Raw genomic sequence first — 19669 nt, 5'->3', positions numbered from 1 at the left:
AAAATTTGTATGGGAAAATATATACATTTTCAGGTTGTTCAACTGATTGATCTTTTTTTTTTTTTTACCAATTTTCCCCTCTTCTTACTCTTTGTCTCATTTTTTCTCTTAGTTTTTTTTTTCCCTTTAATAGTCTCTTTGTTAATTAGGATAGTGCTCTAGAAGGGAAAGAACAATAAATATGGAGGGGAATATAACCAATATAAAAACAAAACACAATAAAAAATCCAGTTTTTGTTTTTTTTAAGGAAGGATTAAGATCAGGAGCAAAAACTAAATAAAATAGGGGGGAAAAGACAAAAAGAGATTTGATAAACATGTTCATATAAGTATGAATATATAGATGTATAAATATATGTGTGTGTATTTAAATATGTATGTATGGACACTAGTATGCAAGGATATGCAAGGAAATCATTTGTTAAATCTTTCCATCTTCATCCAGAGATGATTATTAGAGTGTGCACACCAAAAAAAAAAAAAAAAAAATTGGAATTTTCTGGACTGAAGAAAGAACACAGACTGTGAGAAGAAAAGTCAGAGACAATAAGGTACACATGAGACTGTTTAAGGAACTACAAACACCAAAGAGTCAACACCAGATGGAGACAATAAAATGGTGACAGAAATTTGATGGGGACAATAGCAAACCTATGGAACACATCCTTTTTACTCCTAAACAGATTAACACAGCAGGAAGCCACATGCACCAAGAAACAATCCAGACTTATGAATCTGCTAGTACATTACTGCTAAATATAAAAACTGTGTAAACTGAGGATGGAAGCAATCTTGAATTACATTATGTGACACTTGAAACATCTGAATAGGGTCCTGTATATTGTGGAGGGGGGGAGGTTGTCCTATGCTTCTTATTTTTTTATCATAAGTAACCAAAGTGAATCCTTTTTAAGAAAACAAAAAAATAGAAGAATTGCACATGTTAACCTATAGCAGATTGCTTGCTGTCTTGGGGAAGGGGGAGAGAGGGAAAAAAATCTGGAATACAAGATTTTGCAAAGGTGAATGTTGAAAATTATATTTTCATTTATTTGGAAAAAAAATAAAATGCTATATTAAAGAGAGAGAGAGAGAGAGAAAGGACAAAACAAGCCAAATATTGTCTTTTCTGTGGCTTTCCATGGCAGGGGAAGATGGAGAAAAAAAAAAAGGTTTTGTAAGAAGACTTCAAACTTATATCTGTGTCCATCATTTGAGATTTGGAATTCAATTAGAGAATAAGGTTCTTATATATTTTTATCTACAAGTTCATCTTCACGACTCAAAATTTAAGCATAAAGAATCAGCTGAAGATGAAGTATGTAGAGAGAGCACTGGGCCCAGAACTGGGAGGAACTGATTCTAAATCCAGTCTCAGATACTAGCTGTGGATCCTGAACATGTCACTCTGTCTCAATTTCCTTAACTGTAAAATGGGGATAATAAGTGCACCTACCTTGCAAGATTTTTGTGAAGTTAAAATGAGATAATATTTGTAAAAGCATTTAGCACAATGCCTGGAACACAGGTTTATTCCCTTTTCACATTTCTGCAATAACAATAGTAATCAGAACATTTGTATTTATACCATTTTTCAGCATATATCTTGTGTTTTTTTTAATTAGGAGGGAAAAGTTCAAGAAGACTCCAGATCCACAATTTCATCAATATGGAGGCCTCCCTTTTAATCTTCCTCCACCAAAGTAGTAACAATTCAGCTGTTAAAACTTAGAGAATTCAGAGTTGTCTGAATGACTTCTTGCTCACATATCTAGTATGTGTCAGAAACAGAGAACTTAAGAATCTAGGTTTACTGACCCTTAAGACTTGCTCTCTAATTACTATGCTGGGGTGCTTTTTTGGTGCCTTACACTTAGTAGGAGTTTAACATCTTTGTCCCAAACCCTCCTTCCCTCTTCCAAATGTATTCATTTCTATCCATCATTCCAGACTGACATGTTTCTATCCATCTTTCCAGTCTCCTACTTTTATGATTGAGGTATAATTCTCAACTCCATCTCTTTCACTTTGCATATCCAAAATTCATAAGCTACATGACTATGAACTGCTTCCATTCTTCATTTATGAAGTGCTATCAATAAAATACTCATGACATACCTAGTGAAGTTGTTTTGAGGAAAGCACTTTGGAATCTGTCAAGTGTTATAAGGAACTAAGCTGCTATTGATAATAAATGAGCATTTCCAAAGTGCTTTAAGATTTGTAAAGCAAAAAAAAAAAAATTTTGTAAAGAACTTTCCATATGATCTTTCATGTGATCTTCATATTAACCCCATCTTAATTGTATATCCATTTTATAGATAAGGAAGCTGATGCCAACTGACTTGTCCAGGATAACACAGAAAAAGTAAAATAGAATTTGAACTCAGGTCAAATAACTTCCATCTACAATACCTGACATATAATAGGTGCTTAACAAATGTTTATTCGCTGTTCGTTGATTGATTTTATCCTCAAAACAATCTTGAAACATAATCATTACAGTATTGATATTCCCATTTTACAACAAACAGATTTACAATTTTTTAACTTGTCCAAAGTCCCACAATCAGTAAATAACTGAGCTTAAAAACTAAAGTCCATGTCTTCTGACCCTGAATTCAGTGCTCTTTCAACTATACCACACTACAAAAGGTCAGGATACTTAATTTCAACAATTTTTTTTAATCTTGACAGCTTTTTATAAAGGACAGCATTCAGAAAAATCCCAAATGCATTTCATCCTAATACAGTTATCGATAGAATCATAGAATGTTTGAGTTGAACCTCACAGCTAATCTAATTCAGGCTCATTAATCTCCCCTAATCGGGCTCATCAAGTCTCCATTTGTTCATCAAAGATGAGAAACTCACCCCTTTGAAACAATATAGTCCATTTTTGACAGCTTCAAATTTTATGAAGTTGCTCTTCATAGGAAGCACTTTGAAATCATCTCCTTTGGCTTCTAGCCTCTTAAAAATGAACCACTCTTCTTCTAATAGACAACAGTCTATTGCCTTTCAGGGGAATGTGGTCCCTTCTTCAGGGAGGATAGAAGGGGAAGGTAGAATGAAATGGAGAAAGAATAGGAAGAGAATTGATGCTAACATGATCTTAAATTCAGGATAAAGATCCTATTATAATCTATTTCTTCCTCACCTATAATTTTATTCTATTTTTCTTTTGCAAATTTTTAGAGTATTGTAATTTCAATTTTTTGTCACCTTGAATGTTCTATGAGAGTTTTTCCCCTTGAGTGGTCTCCACAACAAAATTATTTGGTATCTATTTTAGAGAGTCAGAGAGAAATATATATTTTAAGATGATTTTAAGGCAAATCATCTGTGACTTTATCATGAGAATAATGAAGAAAAAGCATCATAGAAGATGAGACATACCAAGCTCTCAAATGTACTTACTATTTCCATATGGTACTATGAAATAAAGAAAGCCTTTATATGAATCTGGAGAAAAGGTGCTGTATATGTGTTTTGTGTGTGAAGATACCTGAATGTGCATGTTGAAGATTAAATTTTTGGAAGGGGGTGGGGGAGAGAAATGTAACTCCATTTCAAGGATAGTATAGGTTAGTGGAAAGTGTACTGGACCCGAGGTCAGTAAATTTGAGTTCTTTTTGCAGCTCTGCCCAAAATAGCTGAATGATCTCATACAAATTACTACTTCATTTCTCTGATCCCTACTTTTCTCATCTATAAAATGAGGTGACTGAGCTCAACATTCTCTAGTCCCTTGCCAGTCCTAACATTCCACAATTCTTAGATACAGTAATGTCTTTTTACATTGGATTTAATGAAGCCCTTGGCCACTGGGTGGGACTGTTCCACTAATAAACATGTGAGCACCTACTCTTCACAAACACTTCATTTCCCTTCCTGAACATGATGGAACATGATTCCATCAATGAATGGACCAAATGGTTCAGATAAATGAATTAAAACACAGAATAAGAAAAATAAATGTCACAGGATAGGAAAAAAGTTTCTTTCATTTTTTGTACAGTCTCTCGAATTTTAATAGTGTAAAAAGTTCCCAGTAAGAAAATTCCCTCTATCAATTCAGATCATCTACTTACTCTGCAAACATAGTCTTTTAAAGGGTGCTAAGATCAATGGTCTAGAAAGTAAAGTCTGGTATGATCTCAATTCCCTTCTCTGTCACATGTTGTCCATATGAATTTGGACAAGTTGTTTAACCTCTCAATTTTTAAAGACTATACAGACATGTATATATACTTTAATGACTGCTAAGAGTCTTCACAATATTTTGAGTGTTGAGCCAAAAATGGTAACTGTAGATATTCAGACATGCAAAAGATAACTATATAGGACATGTTAAATGCTTCTTCTTGAGTCACTTGTGGGATTTATTTAATCTCATAAATGAAGCAAAGGATGAATTGTTTCATAGTTAGAGATGCAGTCCAATACTGTCTAAAATAATTAAGGCTCCCTTTCTTTGAGTAAAAGAGGGAAGCATAATTAATACTAGTTCTATTTTACATACTATTTTCCAGTGCTTAAAGACACTCAGAGGACTGAAACATAATTTTTTGTCTTGTAATACTCTTACTCTCTCTCTCTCTCTCTCTCTCTCTCTCTCTCTCTCTCTCTCTCTCTCTGTTTTTCTTCCGCCCACTGTGTGTGGGCGATAGATACCCATTGTTCCAATAGTTTTGGTATAGTTCTCAGTTATTAAACTATATACAATCTATGTGTATATAAGCATATAATCCATAAAATATTTGCATATATCTCTATGCCTCATGCACCTTATGTCTTTGACCACTGGATACATTCAGTCAGAACGACCTAGGTTCAAATCACTCTCAAACACTTATTAGTTCTGTGATTCTAGTAAGTCACTTGACTTCTCATTGCTTAATTTCCTCAGCTAAAAAAAAAAAAAAGGGACAAAAGTTGGACAGAATAACCTTGAATGTTCCTTCCCCTTTAAATCTATGTTCCTATGACTTTCTTGTCTGTTATTTCTGATCTGATCCTACTTAGCCAGAGTCCTTCTTGTATGTCTCTTAACTGAACATTCAGCTGAGTGACAAGACTTATTCTCTTGTCCCTTGTGGTAATGGCTGATTTGGGGGAATTTTTCATATAGAGAGCCATGCACTATATCATTCCTGGCATTAGCCTTCTGGTACTCCTATCACCCATTCATTTTCCTCATATCCTGAGATGTATGTATTCTTTCCATAGTTTCTCCATGTAGTATAGAATCAGGATTTCCAGTCAAGCATCACAACACACACTTTGTTCTGATGTCTTCAGGTGGTAATCAGATGGAAAATGGCAGATGAAACTACTTTTAATGAATTTTCTGATTCCATTTTGGATTACTTTGTCTAGTTTCATGAAATAAATTGAGAGGGATGGAACATTAGAAAGTATTTAAATCAAACATTTTCAGATCAGGAAACTAAGTCCCAGTTAAATAACTTGTTCAACATTACTAAACTAACCAAGCCAAAATTAGGATCAATGTCCAGCTTTTAAGTCTTTTAAGTCCCAGTTTCTTAAACTGTAGTTCACAACCTGATATGGGATCTCATATCTATATGTGGGAATTACAAAATTATGATTTGTTATCAGAAAATGTTTGATTTGAATATATATTTTATAAACCCATATACACAGTATTACATAATGATTTCTTGGGCAAAAAAGTATCACAAGTGGAAAAAAAAATTTAGAAGCTCTATTTTAGAGAACAATGTTTCAAAAATAATATGGCAACATTACAAAGTAATCAATGACAATAAAGGAATTTAAATCATAGGCAATGACATAAAAGTAAAGGTGTATGAAATTAAAATTTTTTAAACCTGAGTAAAGAACACTTATATTGTATCAGTAAGATATTTAACAGTGCCCTATTGTTCTAGAAGAGTTTTTTGAGCTTTCTTAAATGCATTGGCACCACCCATATAGAACCTAGCTATACCTTAACTTTGGAAAGAATACAAAGATGGAGATTATGAAAACATCTTTCCATTTGAATGTGTTTTTAAATAGAAGACAGGTCACTTTCTTTGCTGGCATAAAGTTAGAAAGCAAAGGGCTCAGCAAGGGGCTCAACTTTGGGGATCATCTAGTCACATATTTCTATGGTATCTAAGTGAGAAAAATCCTGAAAATATCATAACATAAGTTCAAATCACCTTTTGAGTAATAACTTAAGAGAGTTTTTTCTCCTACTCACCTGTTATTTAGAGGAATGAGAAAACCATATCCACTGCAAACGACACTAGGTAATGTGGTAGGAAAGAGTTTCATAATTCTTTATAACCATAGGCTATATTCTTAAATATCTACCCTCTAGAGTTACCTTCCATCAATGACACTTCAGTTCTGAGAAAGCCACAAAAGACTCAGGAGAGTGATGATTGAAAAGAGCACTTTGTCTGCATTAATGTGCCATAGCAATAAATTACCATTAGTCCTAAGTGTAGCACAAAGAAGGGAATGTGATGTAAATGCTAAAACCTGATATTTGCCCTCTGTGGGTCTCTGACTTTAAGACTACGTTCCTATGAGTTTGCAGATAAAAAACAAACATCCTTATCCATATTGGTTTTGGTGTCTGGACTAAAACAAGACTAGGAGGGTGTCCCAATCAATAAGAGGGAATGACCTGTGGCTGGAGAGCCATGAGGGTGACCTAAATGTTTCTTTCTGAATGTATAAGCCGAAGTTATGACAGTTGGAGGCCCCTCTGTACCACTAAGAGACATTCCCTTCTTTTTGAATGCTTTTGCAGTGTTCATGGTGGAGATTCTTGCTTTTGGTTACCTAAAATTTTTTTCTGATTTTAATTTGAAATTTAAAATGAAGAAATTGCACGTTGATTTTATAGAAACATCACTTTAAATAGATCTAATGCTGATAGAAAATTCATTCTTAATGCTTCATGGTCAGTTATTTTTAAATATATGTTAAGAAAAACAAGGGTCATCAGATATTTTATAAGGTTTATAAGGACCTAAAAAAAGTCTTAGATGTCAGACATACTATGGACTATTTTCTCTGATCACCAATATCGCTTAAAGCTAAAGGAGAAAGAAAAATCTCTATCTGAATAAACTTCAGTATGAAGAATTTGTTTTGTTTTTATTTTTTTTGCTTAATAAACAAAAATTCATCTAAAAATTCATTTAAATTATATGAATTAATGAAAAATAACATATTAAGTATTTATTTTGTATATAATACCATGAAAGTACTGGGCATATAAACTGATGGTCCTCTTAAGCATTACATGGCAACATTGCAAAGTAATCCAAGACAACCAAAGGAATTTAAAGGGTAGATAATAAGACTAATAAATAAAGGTACATGATATTGGAATTTTTAAACTTCTCAAACATTTCATATTCTAATAAGACTTGTAAGCCATAAGGAAAGGCTCTTTAATTAGGAGAATGAATAGTACAATCAAAAGCAGGATCTTCAACACTGTTTACTTCTATCTAATCCTTGAGACACATTCTAAATTTTTAAAATTCTAAATTGCCAGCATTCATAGAGATGAGTAGGGGTGAAACAATTCCACCAAGTACACTGTAGTAGACTGGCCCAAAAACAAGAATTCTGAAATGTTTCACTTGAAAAATCATGAGTTCACACTTCTCCCTGGTCACCACCACCATCATCAATATCTAATTCTCTGAAGCCTCAAAAAGAGTTACTTGTTTAGAGGGTGGGAGAAAAGGAGAAAATGCTACTGTGCATAATAAGCTACTTCACTGGTTTGAATATAACTAATTTAAACATCTTTATCTACCCTATCCCCCATCATATTAATTTCCTTATGTCACTTTTGTAGTAATTAAAGGAACCTGTGGTACTTTTGAGACAACATGTTACAACTCCTGGTAAGACTGTGCATTCAGAATAATTAGCTTACTCCATAATTAAATCTAAGAGACTCCAAAAATTTTGTTGTCTTCTCTCAAATCCTTTTCAAATCCATAATACCAGAAAGTCCCATTTTTAGAATTTCTTATTCAAGTTAGGGAATTGTTTTCAATGCAAATGTTACCTAAAAGTTAAAAGGTATCAGCTCTTTAATACTTGCTGTCATCAATAAATCTACATGTTATCTAGAAGAAAACCAACCCTAAAAAATCAAAGAAAATGAATCTGAGTTTTACTTGGGGCAGGATCTTGGGGAAAATCCATAGTACCCTGCCTGCATGCTCAAAAGCTTTGTTTTTAGTGCAATAGAAAAGTCAGCTTCGTTTTTTCATTTAGGATTATAACTGAGATGAACAAGAAGTTGTACAGGATCATGGACCCAGAAGTACAAGGGACTTCTCTATTTTACAGAAGAGAAAGCAGAGATTGAGGGAACTTAAGTGAATTACTTGAAGTTACACTGAGCTTAAGGAACAAATGGAATTAGCATCAAGTGACATAATATACTAATATAATGGGAAAAGCTCTGTTGCAGGAGTCAGAAAATCTTATGGGCCAGAACTCTTGTACTTAAAACAAGGATTCTTACAAGGTACTAACTAAGTAGAATTAATAATACAATGGTTATCTAGTTTAGCATGGTGATTAATAGTTCTCTAGTTCAGTACATGTACTTAGTATTTAATATAGTTCCACAAGATTCACACCTATAATAATGTAATTATAATAGAGTATATAACAGTCAGCAGGGACTGAGAGCCAGATTCATTGATCTTCATCTCACACCACCATGGTGGCTGGTCTTTTGCACTTCCCCCACTGAGACCAAGGCTCGTCTGAAAGACTCTCAAGAAAGCTAGCTGGGTCCCAGGCCAAAAAAAAAAAAAAAACTAGATTGTGAAGACGATAATAAAGGATTTGGACTTTAACACCTGGCTATTCTTGTGGTGATTACTGTACTGAAATGAAGGCTGCTCCAAGACCTCCAGAAAACCAACCAAGAACATTACATTTTGGCACCCAAACAGGGACTAAGGATTTACAATCAGCAGTCCAGATTGACACATGCTGATTTCAGTGGAAAAGTCTCCAATCCTGAGTTCATTGGAACTCAGAAATTAGGGTAAGTACAAAAAATAGACAAGAAGGAAACTTTGCTAAGGGCTAAAGTAGTGTTTCAGCTGAAATGGGACAAATGTTTAGAAAACAGCCTTCTTTTCCACCTCAAGGAAAATGTGTCAAAAGCTTAAACTCATTAAAAAAAAAAAAGATTTGATTATAACTTGGGAGCAGATCTTTCTACTTTTAGAAACATTCCAATACACATCTCCTTAGTTCTCTAAAGAAAAAGAATTAGATCCAGATGAGTGGAAATTAGTAGGAGAGCAACTAAGTGAATATTACAATGATAATGGTCCTGATTCAATTTCTAAAGAAACACTCTCTCTATATAAATAGTTTAGATAATTTTACCTTACAAATAATAAATGTCCATTTGTAATGAAATTAATTTTGATGAATGAAATGCAATTTTAATGAAATAAAAATGAAAATGTAAATTTACCTTATAAATAATAAAAACTTAAATAGTAAATTATGATAATGATGATGATATTTTTGAAGTTCACCAAAACATTCCCCTAAGAAAAGGATGCTGAGGATAAGAACAAAATTCTTATTATTTTACAAACAGAAACTTCTGTCCCAGGTTTTTAGAATAAGCCAACAAGAAAGTTCCTATTTTTTAATAATATTGTTTTGTCTTTTACTTTCCAAGGATTTGGCACATAGGGGGAGCTAGATGGCATAGTGAGTAGTTGGAGTACCAAGCTTGAAGTTAGGAAGATTATTCTTCAAATTGAGTCAAATTTATAAGAATAAAAAATAATTCCCCAATTAGCAAATGTTCAAAGATATAGACAATTTTCAGATGAAAAAATCTATAGTCATATGGAAAATGCTCTAAATCACTATTTATTAGAGAAATGCAAATTAAAACAACTCTAAAATATCATCTCACACCTATCAAGTTGGCTAGAATGACCTGAAAAGATAAAAACAAATGTTAGAGGAGATAAGGGAAAACTGGAATACTAATGCACTGTTGTTGGAGTTGTGAACTGGTCCAACCATTCTGGAGAACAATTTTGAACTCTCCCTAGAGGTTTATAAAACTGCATGTCCTTTGATCCACAGTAGCACTACTGGGTCTGTATCTCAAAGAAAATAGGGGAAAGGACTCACTTGAGTTTGTAGCAGCTCCTTTTCATGGTGGCAAGGAATTGAAAACTGGGAAAGCTTACTAATTGGTGAATGGATGAATAAGTTATGATATATAAATGTAATGGACTATTATTGTTCTATAAGAAATGATAAGCAGGTTCATTTCATAAAAGCCTAGAAAGACTTAAATGAACTGATGCTGAGTGAAGCAGAACCAAGAGAGCATTATACATAGTAACAACAAAATTATACAATAATCAAGTTTGATGGACTTGGCTCTTCTCAACAATGTGATGATTCAAGGCAATTCTAATAGATTCGGTATGGAAAATGCCATCCCCATCCAGAGAGAGAACTATAAAGACTGAATGTGGATCAAAATATAGTATGGTCATCATTATCATTTTTGTTCGTTTCTATGTTTGTTTTTTCTTTCTCATGGTTATTTCCCTTTTGATTTGATTTTTCTTACAGAACATGACAAATATGAAAAATATGTTTAAAAGAATCGCATATAAAAATTCCAGATGATAGGGTGTTTATCTTATCTGTACATACTTGAGGAAGTATTACCTGGGGGAATGGGAAAAGGAAAAGTCTCAGGTTTTAGATTAACCATATCTCTTTCCCCTTAACAAGAGGAAGACCTTATTAGCTTTGAAAAATTAAGAACCCACTGGACAAGAAATGATTAACTTGACTTCAGGGAGAGAGCCAAGATGTTGGCAAATAGCCAGGAAGCAGCTCAAGCTCCAAATTTCACTCAGAAACTACATGAAACCAAGCCTCTGGACAGAGTGACAGAATGAAATCACTCTCCATCTCAAGATAGATTAGAAAAACTTCAAACAAGGTCATTCTTAATGAGGTGAAAGGAGCTTTCAGCACAGCTCAGACAGAGTCTGGGAAAGCCAATGAAAGGCTTTTAATCATAATACATTAGCAACTGAGACCCTCAGTCCTGGCTCAGAAGCAGAGCAAAACATTAGAATTGTCCTCAGTCCCAGCTCACAAGACAAATTCTGGGAAACCAGTCTGTTTCCTGGAAAGAGCAGATACAGCAAACCCCTGCAAATGCAAGGAAACCCTATCCTCAAAGCCAAAGCTCAAAGCTACACAGGAAGTTTGAGACAGCTACCCCTTTACTCCAAGAGCAGAGCTCAACCTTAAAAGCATAAAAAAAAAGAGGAAAATATCAGAAGAAAAGGAAAGAAAATGGACAAGAACAGAAAAGAACCTTGATCATAGAAAGTTACTAGGGAAGAGCAAAACACCTACTCAGATGAGGACAAAATGTCCACAGAGGAAATCTCAAAGAGTAATATGAATTGCTCTCAGACCCAAAGATGCTTCTCAAAAGTGGTCATAAAAGACCTTAAAAGGCAAATAAGAGAGGTAGAAGAAAAAATAGGAAAAAAATGAGAGATAAGCAAGAGGGTCAACAGCTTGCAAAAGGAAGGCAATCCTTAAAATATATATATATATATATGGCCAGATGCAAAAAAAAAAAAAAAAAATCCACTGAAGAAAATAATATCTTCAAAAGTAGAATTAACCAAATAGAAAAGAGACACAAAAGCTAACTGAAGAAAATCACACTTAAAAACTAAAATGGAGGAAGTGGAAATTAATGATTCTATGAGATACCAAGAATCAATGAAACTTTAAAAAAAATGAAAAAAAAATGAAGAAAATGTAAAATAATTCATTGGAAAAACAGCCAACCTGAAAAATGGACCCAGGAGAGTCAATTTTAAAAATTATTGGCCTCCCTGAAGGCCATGACCGAAAAAGAGAATGGATAGCATTTTTAAAGAAATAATCAAGGGAAAATACCCTGATATTGCAAAACTCCAGAACTACAATTTCAAAGAAAATATACTCCAAACTGCCAGACAAAAACAATTCAAATATCAAGGAGCAATAGTTGGGATTACCCAGGATTTGGTGGCTTCTACAAAAAAAGAGCCTAGAATACCATAATCCAAAAGACAAAGGATCTGTAATCAAAACCAAGAATTGACTATCCAGTGAGCATCATCTTTCAGGGGAGGTAATGGATCTTCAATAAAGTAAAAGACTTTTATTTCTATTAAAAAAAATAGAACTAAACAAAACATTTAATCTTCGATCACAGAACTAAAAGCCATAGAAAGATAAACAGGTGAAAAACAAATCATTTAAAGTTAAATTGTTTATATCCCTAGATGGTAAAATTATATCCATAACATTTGAGAAATGTATCTGGTACTGGGTCAAATGAAGGAGGGTGGGGCAGCACATGGACACAGGGTGTGATTGCAAATGGACTCGTGATGATATCAAAGAAAAAGTCATTAAGGGGTGGAAAGAGGACTATACTGGAAGAAGAAGAAAGGGGAATTTTAATGGGAACAATTAGATCACATAAAGAGGCAGAAAAGACTTATTGCAATGGAATGAAAGAAAGGAGTGGGCTGAGCATTGACTGAAGCTTGATCTCATCAGTTTTGGCTCAAAGATGGAATAAGTCATTCAGTTGGGTATAAAAATTTATCTAACCCTGTAAAAAGTAGGACAAGGCAAAGGGAAGAAAATGGAGGGGCTGTATAGGAGGGAGGGCAGAAGCACTAGAAAAAATGGTAAGAGAAGGAGGGGTATAAAAAGATGAGGTAGTGGGTAGAGTGGATCAAAAAAAAAAATCCAAAATACTACTAAAGAAAGCATGGAGAGAAAAAAAGCAAAAAAGGGGGAGAAAATAGGATAGAGGAAAATACAGAGCAAGTAACCATAACTGTGATTGTGAATGGGATGAATTCTTCTGAAGGACAGGAACTCTGTATGATTGTTTTAATCCTACAGCAAGGTATTAACTCAGTGGAATTGATAAGACAATGATTATCTAGTTTAACATGTGAGTTCTCTAGTTCAGTAACATTGATTTAATTGATTTAATCTTAAAACAACTAGTAGAATTAAGATAATGATTCTCTAGTACTTAGTATAGTTCTACAAGTTGACACCTATTCTACAAGATTGACACCTACAATAATGTAATTTTAATAGCATATATAAGAGCTAAGAAATCTGGGAGGGGAGATAGACTTCAAAATAGAAACAGTCCTGGAAACTCTGCTGCCTCCTGTACTGAAACCAAGACCCATTCCGGAGGGCCTCCAGAAAGCTAGCCTGTAGCCCCCAGGCAAAGGAGACAGACTGTGAAGAAAAGAATAGACTTTAGACTTTATCCCTGACTATTCTCATGGTGATTATTCTGCTGAAACTAAGGCTGATCCAAAGGCCCTCCAGAAAGCTAACTCGGACATTACAAACTCTCCCATAAAATGGAAGCAAATAGCAGAGTGGATTAAACAACACAATCCTACAATATGTTGTTAATAAGAAACACATTTGACACAGAGAGACATATACAGAGTAAAGGTAAAAGACTAGAACAGAATTTACTATGCTTCAGCTAAAGTATAAAAAGCAGAGGTAGCAATTCTGATCTAAGATAAAGAAAAACTAAAAATAGATCTAATTAAAAGAAATAAGGAAGGAAAGTACATCTTGATAAAGGGCACCATAAACAATGCTATTAAATATATATGTAACAAGTAGTAGAGTATACAAATTCCAAGAGAAGATATTAAGCTAGTTACAGGAAGAAGCAAAATTATATTAGTGTGAAACTTCAACCTTACTCTCTCAGAATCAGAAAAATCAAACCGCAAAATAAACAAGAAATAAACTAGAAAGGTTAATAGGATCAAAGAAAAGCTAGATATGATAGACCTCTGGAGAAATTTGATAGAGACAGACAAATACAATTTTTTGGCAGCACATGTCACTTACACAAAAATTAACCATGTATCAGGGTCTAAAAACCTCACAATCAAATGTAGAAAAGCAGAAATGTAAATGTTTCCTTTTCAAACCACAACACAATAAAAAGTATATTCAATAAAGGGCCAGAAAAATTTAAATTGGCCAGAGAAAGGGCCAATTGGAAATTAAATAATTTAATTCTAAAGAATGAGTGGGTCAAACAACAAATCACAAAAACAATCCATAACTACATCCAAGAGAATGACAATAATGATACAACATACCAAAACCTATAAGATGCAGTTAAAACAGTTGTAAGGGGAAAAAAAATTATATCTCTAAATAGCTACATAAATAAAATAGAGAAAGAGGAGATCAATGAATTGGGCATGCAACTAAAAAAGCTAAAAAAAGAAAAAATAAATAAAAAGCCCCACTAAACAACAAATTAGAAATTCTGAAACTCAAAGGAGAAATTAATGAAATTGAAACTAAGAAAACTATTGAACTAATTAATAAAACTAAGAGTTGGTTTTATGAAAAAATAACATCAAAATAGATAAACCTTTGATTAGAAAAAAGAAAGGGAAAAAATCATCAGCACCAAAAATGAAAAGGGTGAACTTATCACCAATGAAAAATAAACTAAAGCAATAATTAGGATCTATTTTGCCCAACTGTATGGCATCATGTCTGACAACCTAACTGAAATATTTACACAACTACAAATTGCTCAGAATAACAGAAGAAATAAACTACTTAATAGTCCCATTTTGGAAAAAGAAATTGAACAAGTCTTGAATTCTTTAAGAAAAAATCTCCAGGGCCAGATAGATTCAAAAGTGAATTCTACTAAACATTTAAAGAACAATTCCAATACTATGTAAATTATTTTTTTTAAATAGGTATAAAAGGAATACTGCCAATTTCCATCTCTAATACAAATGTGATACTGATACCTAAAGCAGGAAAAGTCAAAATAGAGGAAAAAAAATCACAGCCCAAATCTCTAATGAATATTGATGCAAACTTTTTAAATAAAAATATTAGTAAAGAGACTATAGCAATTTATCAACAAGATAATACACCAGACCCAAGTGGGATTTATACCAGGAATATAGGTCTGGTTCAATATCAGGAAAACTAATATCACAATCAATCATATTAAGAACAAAAGCAACAGCAATCATATGATAATCTCAATAGATGCAGAAAAATATTTGACAAAATATAGCACCCATTCCTATTAAAAATACTAAAAAGCATAGAGATAAAAGTTTTCCTTAGAGTAATAAGTACAATCTATCTAAAATCTACAGCAAGCATTATTTGTAATGGAGAGAAGCTGGACGCATTCCTGATAATATCGGGAAAACAAGGATGAAACAAGGATGCCCATTATCACCATTAATATTCAACATTGTGCTAGCAATGTTAACTTTAGCAATAAAAAAAAAGGAAAAGAAATTAAAGAAATTCAAATAGGCAATGGGGAAACAAAGCTATCTTTCTTCACAGATGTTATGATGATATAAAGAATTCCAGAAAATCATCCAAAAAATATACTGCAAATAATTAACAACTTTAGCTTAGTTTTTATGGGAAAACTGCAAAATAATATGTCATAAACTTGGCATAGACCTACATCTCATATCTCATGCCAAAATAAAATTAAAATGGGTACATGATTTGACCTTATAGGGTGATATCATAAGCAAATTAGGAGACCAAGAGATAATCTACCTAGCAGATCTTTGGAGAAGGGCAGAATTTCTGAGCAAAGAAGAGTTAGAGAATATTATGAATGACAAAAAGGACAATTTTGATTACATTATATTAAAAAGTGTTTGCACAAACAAAACCAACACAAACATGATTAAAGGGGCAATACAAAACTGGGAAAAATCTTTTATACCCAGTTTTTCTGATATGAGACATCTTTTTTTCATTTCAAGATTTCATTCTAAAATAAAGAACTGTGTCAAATTTATAAGAATACAGGTCATTCCCCAATTGTTAAATGGTCAAAGGATATGAGCAGATAATTTTCGGATGATGAAATTAAAACCATCTATATTCATGTGAAAAAAATGCTCTAAATCACTATTGATTAGAGAAATACAAATTAAAACAACTCTGAGATACCATCTCATAACTTTCAGATAGGCTAAAATGACAGGAAAAGATAAAGATAAATGTTGGAGGGGATGTGGGAAAACTGGGACACTAATACATTGTTGGTGGTGGTGTGAAATGATCTAACCATTCTGGAGAGAAATCTGGAACTAGATTTAAAAGTCTATAAAATTGTACATACTTGGAGCCAGCAGTAGAATTACTGGGTCTGTATCCCAAAGAAATTATAAAGGAGGGGAAAGGACCCACATGTGCAAAAATGTTTGTAGCAGCAATTTTTGTAGTAGCAAAGAATTGGAAAATGAGTAGATGCCCATCAATCGGGGAATGGCTGAACAAGTTGTGGTATATGAAAGTAATGGAATATTATTGTTCTGTTAAAAAATGTTAAGTTGATTTTAGAAAGGCCTGGAAAAATTTATATCAACTGATGATGCTGAGTGCAGAACCAGGAATACATTTTACATGATGACAGCAAAATATGTAATGATCATTTATGAAAGACTTGGTTCTTCTTGGTGATTCAGTGATCCAAAGCAATCCCAATAGACTTTGGATAAAAATTGTCATCAGTATCCAGAAAAAGAACTATGAAAATTGAATGTAAATCAACACAAGCTATGTTCACTTCTTTTTTCTCTTTTTTTTATCTCTCCCATGGCTTTTCCCTTTTATTCTGCTTTTTCTCTCCCAATATATTCATAATACAATGTGTATTGAAAATAAATAAATAAACAAAAAAATTGCATATATTTAATCTATATCGGATTGCTTGATGTCTTGTGGAGAGGGAAGGTAAGGGAGGAAGGGAGAAAATCTGGAACACAAAGTCTAACAAAAATGAATGCTGAAAACTATCTTTACATGTATTTGGAAAATAAAATACTATTGAAAATTTAAAGTAAATAAAAATGTGATGATCAACTATGAAAAGCTTGGCTCTTCTTAGCAATATGGTGATTCAGGAAAATTCCAATAGATTTGAGATAGAAAATGCCATCTGTATCCAAAGAGAGAGCTACAGAGACTGAATGCAAATTGAAGCACACTACTCTCGCTTTTTTTTGTTGTTGTTGTTGTTTGTTTGTTTGCTTGCTTTTATTTCTTGTGGTTTTTCCCTTTTGTTCCAATTTTATTTTTGCAACATAAATAATATAGAAACATGTTTTAAATGATTGTACATGTATAACCTACATCAGATTGATTGATGCCTTGGGGACAGGGGAAGTTTAAAAGGAGGAAAGGAGAAAAAAAAAAACATTGGAACTCAAAATTTTACAAAAATTAATGTTGAAAACTGTTTTTATATGTAATTGGAAAAATAAAATAATATTGAATTTTTTAAAAAGACTGCTCTTGGGGAAGTCAAATCTGGTCTCTGATACTCTTCTAGCTGGGCAGGTCATTTAACTTTTCTTGCCTCAGTCTCTCATCAATAAAATGAGAAGGAAATAGCAAATCACATTAGTATCTTTGCCAAGAAAACTCCAAATGATGTCACAAAAAGTTGGACATGACTGGAAAATTACTGAACATCCAACCTTGCACATAATACTCAATAAGCACTTATTTGTTTATTCATTAATTTGTCATCATCAAGGATATAGTGAGATACTGTGACAATGACAATGTGACAATTGTAGATACAATGAACATACTATTTCCCTACATAGGACAATACCATTGTTGGTAACATGCATAGTGTAGAACATTTAATTCTCTATTCCCTTATTTCTAAAACTGAATGACAGTGATTGAATGGCTAGAGGAAAAGTATCAATTCCATGTAATTGCACAGATTATAAGGAGTCATTTCCCTGTTCTTCAATATTTATCTTTATGATGAAAAGATACAAGTCATCCTGCCAAATATCTTTGAAAAAGAAAAAAAAAATATCAAGAGAATCAGCACTTTTTAGAAATAAAATGGAAACATTTTGGAGGAAAGTTCAAATGTCTCAAAGATTAAAAATTGAGCCTACTTACATAAATTAAAATCTGAAGTGTTAAATATGCCTAGGCAGAAAGCAAAATGAGGATGTGATCTCCAGAGGCTTCTCAAAAAGCATGGGTAAAGGAGAAAAGCACTATCACAAGTGAAAGAAAATGAAAAAAAAAACTGCTTATCTGAATTTGTTGCTATGTTCACAGTCAAATATAAAGTTTTGACTCTTCCATGTGAGGCAAATACTACCACCTGGATAGGCAACAGGCACATTAAGCAACACAGGAAGACTCAGGATTTATAGTAGTTTAAATCCCTTAATTCTGTAGACTTAAAAATATATAGTATGAATTTATTTATAAACCCAATATTTTAAAACATTTAACAAGAGGCCTATAGAATGGGCAACATAGATGGGTTTTAGGACAGATTTCTCCAGAGGGCACCCATATCAACAAGATAATAGATTCATTGAAGTAGTATTTTTAAGGTCCACTTCACGCAAATTTTATATACACCTAAATCTCCTGACAAAAAACACACAGACATGTATCAACATACATGCACATAATTACAAAGTATATTTAGAAACTATCAGACTCATAACAAAAGTATATATATTTTTGAATTGCCTTACCTTGAAAATGCAGCAATATTATCAGCTAAAGTTTCTTGATCATTAGCGCCAGATCGATAATAATCATAAATGGACTTTTGAAGAACTGATTTTGCATATTTTTCAAAATCATCAATACAAACTGGCCTGGGAAACATTTTGCAGGTTCTTGGTAGTTCACAGCCTTTCTGCTTTGCTTTTTATACACTGATGATCCCTTTATTTGTAAATCATTAATATGATACATTTCCAAAGTTCACTTCAGGAATATGTTGTTCACAAAAAGTGCACAAACAAATGACCAATAGGCCACCTAGACTTTGATATCCCAGTCTCCAAAAGAATATCTATGCCCAAATGATATACATTTTGCATGAATCTATCATAAAAAGCTGGGGACTTGTTCCTTGTAGTCAGCCAAAACACACACACACATAGATAGATAGATAGATAGATAGATAGATAGATAGATAGATAGATAGATAGATGTGTGTGTATATATATCTTGGCTGCCACTATCTACCTGACACTTCAGATGATATGTCTGCCATTGAAGTCATTTCTTTGGATATTATTGCTATGGAGTCCAGGTAAAATATCCATGTGTTGTAAAAGAACGAAAAGAAAAGTACAATTACAGAAGTCAGTGTGATAAAGTTAAAGAAAGAACTGACTCTAAAGCTTAGATCTCATTTCTAATACATTATTATCAGTGTAACCTAAGCTAGCCTTTTAATTATGCTGGCCTCATTTTTCTTTTATTTATTTTCTCAGTTTTCTGATGAAAGAAAGGTGAAGGTAGGGAAAAAATGGTCTTTATTGAATGCGACTATTTTCCAGGCACTGTGCAAAAGGTTTTGAAAATGGTATTCATTTAATCCCCACAATGACCTTGATTTTACAGTTAAGAAACCTGAAGTAGAAGTGACTGGTACCACAGCTACTAAATGTCTGAAGCTGGATTTCATTCAGGTTTTCCCTATTAGTTATGG

At 33.1% G+C, this 19669-nt stretch overlaps 1 protein-coding gene across 1 annotated transcript in view; it reads right to left on the bottom strand.

The window, feature by feature from the left end:
* Positions 1-18835, bottom strand: part of HAO1 (hydroxyacid oxidase 1) — a 64800-nt gene extending 45965 nt beyond the window's left edge. The window contains exon 1 of the mRNA XM_051975944.1: positions 18699-18835. Within this exon, the coding sequence (XP_051831904.1) occupies positions 18699-18835 (137 nt within the window). The remainder of the gene's footprint in view (positions 1-18698) is intronic.
* Positions 18836-19669: the final 834 nt, after the last annotated feature.

Source organism: Antechinus flavipes, chromosome 2 (assembly GCF_016432865.1).
Source record: "Antechinus flavipes isolate AdamAnt ecotype Samford, QLD, Australia chromosome 2, AdamAnt_v2, whole genome shotgun sequence".
Taxonomy (NCBI): domain Eukaryota; kingdom Metazoa; phylum Chordata; class Mammalia; order Dasyuromorphia; family Dasyuridae; genus Antechinus; species Antechinus flavipes.
The sequence above is the reverse complement of the archived record's forward strand: the minus strand, read 5'-3'. Positions and strand labels throughout refer to the sequence as shown.